Genomic DNA, 11,090 nt, shown 5'->3' with positions numbered 1-11,090 from the left:
CTTTTTTTTTTTTTTTTTTTTGGTACCAGGGATCGAACACCAGACCTTGCACTTGCGAGGCAGGCGAAGGAACCACTGAGCTAAATCCCCAGCTCTTGCCATGTGGTCTTTTTCAGGGGTAGTCTTTGTTGATTTATTTTTTTCTTTGAATAGGCTATACTCTTGTTTCTTCATATAACTTGTGTTTTTGTTGAAAACTATACATTTGAATCAAATAGTGTAGTAACCCTGGAAGTCAGGTTCTTTCCCTTCTCTAGGAGTTGCATTTAAAACGTTTGTTGTTATTGTTTCTGTTTTATTTTTTGGATTGTCACTGATGGTGTCCATGTCACGAATCAGCCTGAGGTGTTACACATGAGGTCCTAGGTGTTTCCTGAGTCTGCACCTTTCCCAGGTATAAACGCTCACTTTCTAATTCTCCTCAGACACAAAGTTACTGTTGAATGTCTTTAATGCTTGGCTCCCAAAAGGGAAAAGAGAGAAAAATGAAGGGAACCAAAAAAAAAAATCCTTAATAAGTCACATTAGCCAGCGGGGGAGGAGCTTAGAACAATGGGAGAGAAGATGCAACCACGACTGCCCATCTCTTTATCTACACATCCGTGAACAGAAGCAACAACAAGCTATCAGAGCTCAGATCCACAGTATTTGGAGGTTGGGGTTTTAAAATTTTGCTCCTGTTGGTTCCCACCAGTTGTGCACAAGCTGCTCCAGACACATGCACCCAGCTGCCTACCCTGGTGACCGGGGAAGGGGCTAGGTAGCTGCTCCTGTATTAAGAGCTGAAACCGACTAAAATCAACTTCAGTTTAGCATGGAACTTTCCTTGGATGCTGTACACCTTCAACAGACTCCTCAAGATCCAAAATGGTTCCACCAGACAGATCCCACCAGTGCAACTGTTATCTAGGCAAGGAGACAGAGCCCTTGTACTTCTTAGCCTGCCACCTTCCCAGATCCTCTCTGCCTACTAACAGTTTTGCATATATCTTTCCTCTCTTCTTCCTTCCTTCCTTCCTTCCTTCCTTCCTTCTCCTTCCTTCCTTCCTTCCTTCCTTCCTTCCTTCCTTCCTTCCTTCCTTATGTATATATACTTTCACTACAATTGTACACCCACTTCTGAACCTGTAATCATCTGAGAATGGTTACTGCAATTCTCGAGTCACCTGACGCTTGCTAGAGGAAGGAAGTCCGCTTCTCAGAACTGTCCCATCTCTCAGGAACCAAGTCCCTTTCTTCTCAGATCACTTTTCTTGACATTCTGTGCAGCTGCAAAATGGCCTAGTTTAAGAACAGGCAGCTTGTTATCTGTTACACCAAATCCTGAAACTGGAGAAGGCCAGGGAAGGAATACCTGGTTCTAAAGATGAGACCCTGTCATTTGTTAAAGGTGAGGTCCTATCACCTGCAGTGGGAGACATGACTTCTGCCCACTTTAGAAAACACTCCTAAATTGCCTTGGTTGAGAATAAGGACATATCAAAGATTGTCCTGTACAAGTGCTGAGGTAAATCCTGATGAGCTTTGTCTGTTTCCTGTATCCACGGGGAGTTGGGCTGTGATATTTATCAATTATAATATCGACTGAGGAAAACATACCAAGGGTGATAAAAGAAACCATAGCTGAAAGAAATCCTTGAATGACATTTTATAAATGTTACAGGATTTTTCTCACAGGCTTCTTCAACCGTCATTGTCAGGGAAGACGGGGTGATGGAGCGACTACTACAGAGTGAGCCTGGAGGGGTTCCCAGTGACTACACTTGTTTCTGCATGTAGCAGTGACCCCAAGGACCCCACTTCCACCTTCAGAGTCTGAAACCGTGGGCATTTCAGAATTGAACTTAGGACGCTGCACTTCTCAGGCAGGCACGGCGCAAATGAGCTACAACCCTGGCCCTCATACTGGCTAGCAACACAGGTACATCAAATGGCATTCCCAAGGAATATGAGGAAAAATGCTCAGCTGTAAAGGAGAAACGCCGAGGAGAAGGCCTGGCCTTATATCCAGAGACCTGTGGGTGTGTCTGTTACCTGAGAATTTCTGCCTTTGATGTCATCGGAGCTCTGTTCTGCTACCTCAGCCTGGAGCCAGGGACCAGGAGTGCGGCCTGAAAGAAACAAGAATGATCTCACTATCTATTGTCCCAGGGTCAGCTGTGCATACTTCATGAAGAAACAGTTGCTAAACCAGTGCTTAAAACAGTGAGGGAGCCAAGAGCAACATGAAGCGCGTCAACCTGAAACCTTCTGGCTCTGGCCCTAGATCATGTTTCCACCCTGTCTTCTATGTCACAGACCACGGATACACAGAAGTCAAGTGCAGTGTGCTGTGAGAAGAGCACACTAAGGCCCATCATCTAAATGCACATTAGAGCATGGCCTCTGGGGACACTCATCTGCCTGCTACTGAACCATGTCAAGTATGTGCCAGGGTTGGGTAGAACAAGGAAATGCATTTGCTGAACTGAATCAGGCTTGTAGTCCATGAGGATCCAAATAACTCAAATATATTTTAGCTTCAATATTACACACGTTCCATAGGAATTCACACTCATAATACAGCATTCAAGGAATAATACAGAAGATAATGGAAAAGCTCCAAGCTGTGTCTTGCTTGACTCTCCCTCTAATCCCAATTGCCTGTCCCAAAGTCACCATTGTGAAAAACCTGGGGTTAATCCCCCCAGTGTTTTCTTGCTGGTCTTTACTTACACATATCTGTATATGTGCTGATATGTGGTTTGATTAGTATGCCCAAGTTTTAAACCCATGGCCCCAGGCATTCCGGACCTCTCCCCTAAATCAGGTGCACTGAATGGTGCATCTCAGTGTCTCCTCCTCTGCTGCATTTGGTAGGAGATGTTCCTGTCCTGCTTCTGTCAGGGAATTATGTCAGGGACCATGTCCCAAAGCCCCCAGAACAATCCAGGTTGGCATGCTACTTAAAAGCAAACTGAAATGAAGAAACATTCATCACAGATTTATCGAGTGAAAGACTGATAATAGCCTGTGTTCAGCAAAAGGTTTTAGGTCACTGAGGGCTCTACGCAGCTATCTGAATGTTTATAAAGGCTTATTTTAGGTAGATGAAACTATATAAATAGAACAGTCTCAACTATTTTTAAAATTCATCAAAACCATAATAAACTACAGTGCTTCCTCTTGGGTGACAGAATTACCATTTAAAAAAACTCTTAAATATGTTTGAATTTTTCTACAACAATCCTATTTAAGCCAGGATAAGACTCCTATTAAGGTAAGATAGTTGTTAAAATGAACTATCATAAGAAGGGTCTCTGAAGCTTATAAAATAATGCAAAACAAGCTCTAAACTTTCATTAAAGCACTGTACATTTTTTCTTTTGGGGGATCTTTTTCTTTTGGGAATTGAACCCAGGGCTTTCACACCAAGCTACATCCCCAGGCTTTTTAAAAATTTTATATTTTAAGACAGGGTTTCACTAAGTTGCTCAGGCCTGGTTCAAACTTGCAATCCTTCTGCCTCATCAGCGTCCCAGTGTGCTGGGACCACAGGTGTTTATCAGCATGCCCAGATGAACTTTTAAAAATCAATGAGTTGCATCTGTTCTACAATAAAGATTATTTTGGAGCAAACAACACAATGTGTTAGATTTTCAGTCAGCTTGAATAAAAAGCAAAAAGCCTCTCACAGACAGCCCCTGACCTCATTCTATGCCTGAGGTTAACCCAGAAAACTGATGTTCTTAGATTTAAGAAACTCCTGTCTGACAAAGAAAAACCTGCTAGGTCCGAGTTTCACAGTCCAGGCTTTATTTACATCTCGGGCTAGATAATTCCTCACTGTAGGGCTTCCCTATATGTTGTTGGACACATAACAACATCCATGGTCTGTACTCACTAGGCGCCAGTAGCAGCCTTGCCCATGCCCAGGCCTATTTTAGCAACAGCAAATGACTCCAGATACTGCCAACTGGCCTCTAGGCTACAGCATCCCCAATGTGAGACCCACTGGGCCATGAAGAACACTGGGCAATTAATGTTTTAATGAAAGTTCAGGGCTTTGGGGGATTGTTTTCAGTTGGGTACAGGGGCAGGCCACTTGTTACCTGCCTGGGTTTCTTCAGCTGTACATGCAGGAGTTGGGCTGAATAACCCCACAGGGCCTTCTCATCAAGCCTAAGTGAGGAAATGACAGCTTCCACTGGATCTAACTAAACCTTGACGTTGCATATCTGGCCTTCCCCCTCTTTCCTCACTGTCACTGTCACTGTCCCGGCCATCGTTCCTTCCTTGATGCAGCTTCCTTCCTTGATGCAGCCCCCTGGAGAGGGCTCAGGCCTCCTCCTCATTCTTGACACAGGGTCACCCTGGGCCTCATTTCCATCTCTGCCTCTGCTTGGGTGTGGATCATCTCCCCCAATAACTGGCAGTAAAAATAGTTTTAATGGTTTTTGAAGGCAATATATATTATAAAAAATTTTTTGGACAAAATCGTATTGAAGAAAACGAAAGTCACCTAGGATTCCACCACTGAGTGATAACCATTTTTGATATTTTGATGTGTGTATTTCTAGTCTCTTTGTCTATCTGATGAAATTCTCCACTCACTTTTATACAGTTTACATTTTATTTTACGTTCTTTTTATATACTATTTTGCTATTTTTTAATTTTACATGGTAGTGCTAACATTTTCCAATGTCGCTGAATAGTCGACAATGTTTTAATGATTGCATGGTATTCTACTGTGTGGCTTTGCCTTATTTAACCCCAGTGATAATTTGTCTTATTTCTAAATTTTTTATTCTATATGTGGTTTAGTAATATTTGTATGAGTGAACATTTTTATTTATTAATTCAACAAATATTTGCTCAGTGGGAGCTGGCAACAGGACCTGAATAAAAGCAAATGCAGCCTCTGCATTGAGGCCGTATGCTGGGCTGGGAGATAGAGCAGTATAAGTGGCAGGTAAACACATGAGATATATAAGCTTTGAAATACACACTTTCTAAATGCTTTGAAAACAATTAAAAACCAGCATGAAGAAAATAAGACTTTCTGGGGGGCAGAAAGAACTGCTGTTTTAAGTTGGGTGGTCAAGGAAGGTCTCTCCGATAAGGTACTGGTTCGGACTAAATTGTGATCCTCCAAAATTCGTATGCTGAAGCCTGAATCCCAATGTGATGCTATAAGGAGATGGGGACTTTGGGAGGGGATAAGTGTTAGATGAGGTCATGAGGATGGAGCCCCACACGAAGGGACTGGTGACCATCACAAGTGTTTGTCCTCTGTCTCTTTCCACTATGTTAGTACACTGAGGAGCAGTCCCTCTGAAAAGCAAGAGGAACCCTCACTAGAAACTGAATCGGCTACCACCTTTATCTTGGACTTCCCATCCTTCAGAACTGTAAGCTGGCCAAAGTATGGTACTTTTGTTATGGCAGCCTGAGCTGTTGATCTGAAGTACCATCTGATCAAATATTGAGAGGAAGTGCCCAGTGAGTCACGTGGATGTCTGAGGAAAGTGTCTTATACAGAAGGAATAGGGCATGCAAAGAACTCAAAGGCACAGATGTGCTTGGAATGTTCTAAAAATTGTAGGTGTTGCAGGAGCAAATGGAGAAATGCTTTGGAAAGGAGGGTGCTGGCATGTGGCTGATGCTTCTGACCACGGGATTTGGCAACACGGAAGTCCACTGGTGGCTGTGATCTGAGCTCTTTCCATGGTGTGTGGGCAGAAAGCTGGGGAGTACTCCAGTGGAGAGAGAACAGGAGGGGAGGAATTGAAGACAGGGTTGGCTCCAATCAAGCAGAGAAGGCTCAGGAACAGTGGTTCAAGGGAAGTATTTTGTAGATGTTACAGCACCTCTGTGGGTTTAGAGAAAAACAGAAGTGTCCAGGAAAGACAGGAGCATCATGAAGGAATAGGATGCCAGAAGACCCTTTACAAAGGTGTGTGTGTGGTCAATAATCAGGTAATAATTAGGAGTAGCCAAAAATGCTCACTGGGACCAAGGCTTCTGCCAAACTGCTTACCACAAAGGCAGAAATACAAGGGGTGATTGAAAAATATGGTTAATGTGTAAATTAAATAATTTATCACAGTAAAAGATGTGTTGCTATTGATCCCCTCAAAATATTCCCCCTCGTTTCTAACACTTATGCCACCATTCAACTGCCACTTCTCAATGTTGTGTAAAACACTTTATCCCCTCATAAAGAAATTCCATGCTCTTTAGCAATCACTCACCATTTCCCATCCCAGATTCCCTGGCAGCCAGTAATCCAGCTCTCTGCCTGTGTGAATTTGCTGATTTTTGATATTTCATATAAATGGAATCATGTGGCCTTCTGTGTTTGGTTCCTTTCAACTAGCTTCATGTTTTGAGCTTCGTCCATGCTGAGGTGTATCTCGGTACTTCATTCCTTTGTGTTGTTGGATCACATCCCACTGTATGGCTAAGCCACATTTTGTCTCTCTGTTCACCAATTGTTTCCACTGTCTGGGAAGCTCTTGTACATTTGCTGAACTGAGCAGGAATGCAAGACACAGCAGCTTTGTCCTCCCATTGCTGGATCTTCACTGGAACCTTTGGTGGATGTGATGTTTCCTCCCCTGACCACTTTATACCAGTCCACTTCCTTTCCCTCTCTCCAGTTGAGAAAAGTGGCAGGTACAAATGATTAACAGAAGAGTACACAGGCCCCTTTCTCAAGTGTGCCGTCCCACAAACAGTAGGGACATCTGCATCCTGGCCTGGTGAGAAAAGCCTCTGTCCTGAGAAGAGAAGGCTGGAGTTTGTCTGCTCTTCAAGAAAGCTGAGTCCATCAGAAGGGACTTCACCAAGGTCCCTCTGAAAGGACAGGGTCGTCAAACCTAGTCCTTGACTCCTGGTCATATGCCGACCCCGGACACTGATCCTTTTCCAGTTGGGTGAAAAGATCGTGTAATGGGGGTCTTGCCTGTGTGGTGGAACAGGAACATATCCCCCCTCACCCCATGTTGTTGCTGACTCTGCCCCTTCCTATTTACTACCTCCTGTCCAATCTGGCCCAGAGCTGTACAAGTACTGACTCCTGTTCCCTAGTGGGCAGCAATCACTCACTGGGCAATAAATACATCAAGCCTATGTTCTATGGCTTCCCTCCCTTCTATTTTGGATCTGAGGCACAGGTGGGTTGCGAGTCTTACTGGCTATATACTGGGATGATCTGGCAGCTTTCAAAGATACTGACATTTGGGTGCCACCCTGGATTTCCTGATCAAATCTAGCTTACACTTCAAGGTTTTTAGAAGCTCCTAGGTCATTCTAATGTGCAGTCAAAGTTGAGACCATTTCATGGTTTGTGGAAATTCTAAACTGGAGAATTTCAGTTTCATCCCTAGCTATTCATGCAAAGCACCTGTATCCCATTTCACTGGGATGTTCTGGGGTGTTTAGTTCCCTATCAAAAGCTCTGGGAAGGGGAAGGATACATAGTTAATTTAGGCATCCAAATCTGATGGCAAAGAGTTAACCCTGGTGTGGAAAAAAACATCCAAATAAATCCTTAGGTATCAGGACAAAATCTTCTAGAAGTAGGGTTAGCATCACATCCCTTTAGGACAGTAAATCATGACATCATCCTTTAGTCTGTGGTCAGTCAACACACACTAAATACCTACTTTTGGAGAATCGAGAAAAGCCAGGAGTCTTGTCAAATTGGTACTTACTTCTGGGGATCTTGCTGGGGTAAATCTTCTGGCATGGTTTGTATTCATCTGGAGGGGGAAAGTCTTCCACAGAATGGAAGGTGAACTTAGATTCGAAGTCGTCTGCACATGTGGGAAACGGTAAAGGTTACTGGGGTGACTGTGATGACTCCTGTGTAATTATTTCCAGGAATACACAGGTGATGACTGAAAATACTGTCTCCTGCTGGCTTGTTCTGTGCAAGGGGCTTGAAGACAGGGCTACTCTCTCTACAACATCCCTCTGCCTGTGAAGAGCTAGCGAGTGGCTGTGATGAGGGAAGGCAGCGAAGTAAAACCCACAGTCATTCCCGTCATCCACCCCAATTTACTCCAACCAACATCTCAGGGGAGCTGCTGAAGGAAGCGGAAGTGGCCAGGGCTACCCGAAGTCCAGAGGTAGGGTGGGGAACCTCGGCCCGACAAGGACCATCCGCCTGAAGCTTCTGACAGTGGGAGAGTTTCGGGGGAGGTGGGAGGTAGTTAAGGACTCCTTCGTGGATGAGAAGGAACCTGCTTGTGTCCAGTGTGGGACCTGGGTTCCTCAAAGCAAACACTTCTGCCCTGAGCTCCTGGGAGAGGATGGGAGGGGCCATGTGGTCTTTCCCTGGGCTGATTCCCTGCTCTGTAGTCCAGCCCTTGTGTCTGGTAAACACTATTTCAGGGATGAATAAGTTTTGTGGTCACATCTGACCCCAGGTGGCTATGTTCACTTTTTTGCTTTGATTGTGCCCCTGCCTGGTAAGCTTCCCACCCATTTCTTTCCCTTATCTATGTCATTCTAGTCTTTCAGGTGAATACACTAATTTCTCTGTGATGACAGAGAGACAGACAGACAGATAGATACATGTGTAAGAACACAGGTTTTTCTTTTAGACAGGATTTCACTATGTAGTTCAGACTGGCCTAGGCTGGTCTTGAACTTGCAGTGATCCTCCTGCCTCAGCCTCCCAACTGCTGGGATTACAGGCACACACTACCATGCCTGGAAAACACACATAGTGGTAAATGTCCATTTTCCTCCCTTCTTGAATCTGAATCAGAATACAAGAGTAAGGCCTGGAACCACGCAGAATGTGTTGAAAGAAGCCCTGTCTCACAGACCTCACCGTTGTTTTGTGCTTGAGTGAGCACCCCCTACTCGGTGAGAGGCACATGCCCCTAACCCACCCACCAGAGGCTGAGGGGCCCCATCCTTACTGGCTGACCACTTGGGGTATGTGTCCACTTACCAATGATGTGGAGGCTTCCGTTTCGCATCTGGCTTCCAGGCTGTGGGGTGGGGGTCCAGGCTGGGGCCTGCTGGCTCTTGCTGGAAAGCTCTGTCGTGGGGGATCTTGCAGGGGGCGCAGGAGGTGGATTTAGTTTTCCTCCACCGGTCCCTTCCAGAGAAGATGATGGGGCGTTTAGATACAGGAATGTACACAATGGATTCTAGAGCTTTATTCGAGCAGGTAGGGGTTTAGATCTTAGGGTGTAATATGACAAAATGAGTAAGAGGATGATATCTCAAGCCAGTCTGGGATTCAATCATGGTTCTCCTTTGGGATGATTAACGTAGCCTCTTTGTGCCTCAGTTTCCTTATCTGTAAAATGGGAATCATACTAGCACATGCACCTCTAGGGTTGTTGAGAAGACTGAATAACATGATTAAAATCTAGGTTATGCCCCCAAAGGTCTGGAGGGTGACTGGATTATAGGGGGCTATAGCTGGCTTGCTGTTAGGAGATGGGGTGAGTGAGCCCGGAAGGGTGTATCTCCCTCCCCGTCTCTTCTCTTCTCCTAGCTGCCATCGTGTAAGCAGCTTTCCTTTGCCCATAGTCTTCCTCCATGTCACTTCTGCCCAGCTGATAGTGAGCCAAAATAAATTTCTCCTCTTTCAAATTGCAGTGCTGGGTGTTGTGTCTTAGCAATAAGAATGTGCCTAAGACAAAGAGTTGATTTAAGTCATGTGGCATCTGGTAAGGCTTGACTAGTGGTAGCTGTTGGGCTACTACTGATGGCAATGACCCTCATGGTCACATGGTACCGGCCAAAGAAAGGAAGCCATTGCAGACTGGTGGTAGTAAGAAGGACAGGGAGTAGGTGAGGGCCCAGATGACAGCTGTAGGGGCTCTTTCCTGCCCCCACATTCTGGTTTGATAGCCCTCCTGTATTTGCAAATCCCCTCTTACCTCCCCTCAATCCGAACCCTTCATGTCCACCAGGGACCAACTCAGATCCAGCCCACGACCCTCAGCCTTCTCAGTCACATGGGTGAGAGGCTCCCTCTCTCCTCTGCCGAGATTTCTCCGTCTGCCTCCATTAGCATTCAGCGACCCCATCTGGGCTATTCAGTTTAGGCATTTCACTGCCACTTGCTTCCTTACTGACACTGCCAGCATCTCCAGCTGCCTGTCCGGTGATGACGCCGCCGCCGCTCCTGCGCTAGATGTTCACAATTACAGTCTCTTTCCTTTTCCTTGACTTGTGCTGAGGCAGAATTTACTCTCACTCTGCACACGACCAGACCAAGCTTCATATCCAGAGGCACAAAGAGAGAGGCCATGCAGGCACCTACTGCAGCAGGTGTCCTGGTCCAGGGCAGGAGGAGGTGCCCCAGAAGCAGTGATTGTGGTCCTCCCTGTACCATCCCAGCCTCTGTTCTGCCTCTAGCATCTCCCAGACTCTCTCCTCCTTTCTGGACTTCCCTTGCTAGGCAGCAGCGCCCACCAGGCATTTACAAATTGTCCTTCAATGACAAGCTGTCCTTCCTTATGAGAAAGGAGAAGAAAGGACTGCAGGGCAGCTTCAGTCACATGCAGGCCCTCAGTGAATATCCACAGCCACCGCATGGGAAAGGTAGTATAATTTCATTCCTATTGGTCAAATTAAACTCCAAAAGATTAAAAAAAAAAAACCCACCCAGAAGACATCAGATTATATAGCAACGGGTGGGGAACCCTAGATTTGAACTCCAATTTCTCCAAATCGAAAACATGTTGTTTTTTTCTCACTCCACCATGAATATTTAAAAATCACAAGTATCAGAAAGGGCTCACAACTATAAATTCTGGCCTTCCTGGTGACCAGTTGATTAAAATGTTACCTCTTCTGATCAAGTCTTAAAAATATCCTTGCCCTTTGTACTGCACATTCCCTTTTAGGAATATATCCTTTAAAAAAATCCAAAATATAGATCAAAATCTCTGTAAAAGTATTTCCTATATTACTCATAATAAAAATGGAACAATATATCTAACACCAGCAATATAGAACATACCGATTATCATATTAATTTACTTATGATCAAATTTTAGTAATTTGACAAAACTATTTACTTAATAAAACAATATAAAATTATGCATAAAAGCGATTAACCATGTAAATGTGT

General features: G+C 44.8%; 1 protein-coding gene across 1 annotated transcript in view; it reads right to left on the bottom strand.

Moving 5' to 3' along the window:
- The window catches only part of Wipf3 (WAS/WASL interacting protein family member 3), a 65,082-nt gene that overhangs the window by 3,799 nt on the left and 50,193 nt on the right, over positions 1-11,090 (bottom strand). The window contains exons 7-9 of the mRNA XM_010628364.3: positions 8,949-9,098; positions 7,699-7,800; positions 2,035-2,111 (exon numbers count right to left, since the gene is read on the bottom strand). Coding sequence (XP_010626666.1) covers positions 2,035-2,111; positions 7,699-7,800; positions 8,949-9,098 — 329 coding nt within the window. The remainder of the gene's footprint in view (positions 1-2,034; positions 2,112-7,698; positions 7,801-8,948; positions 9,099-11,090) is intronic.

The sequence above is a fragment of the Fukomys damarensis genome, unplaced genomic scaffold (genome assembly GCF_012274545.1).
Source record: "Fukomys damarensis isolate Sample0158 unplaced genomic scaffold, DMR_v1.0_HiC HiC_scaffold_4, whole genome shotgun sequence".
Lineage (NCBI taxonomy): Eukaryota > Metazoa > Chordata > Mammalia > Rodentia > Bathyergidae > Fukomys > Fukomys damarensis.
The sequence above is the reverse complement of the archived record's forward strand: the minus strand, read 5'-3'. Positions and strand labels throughout refer to the sequence as shown.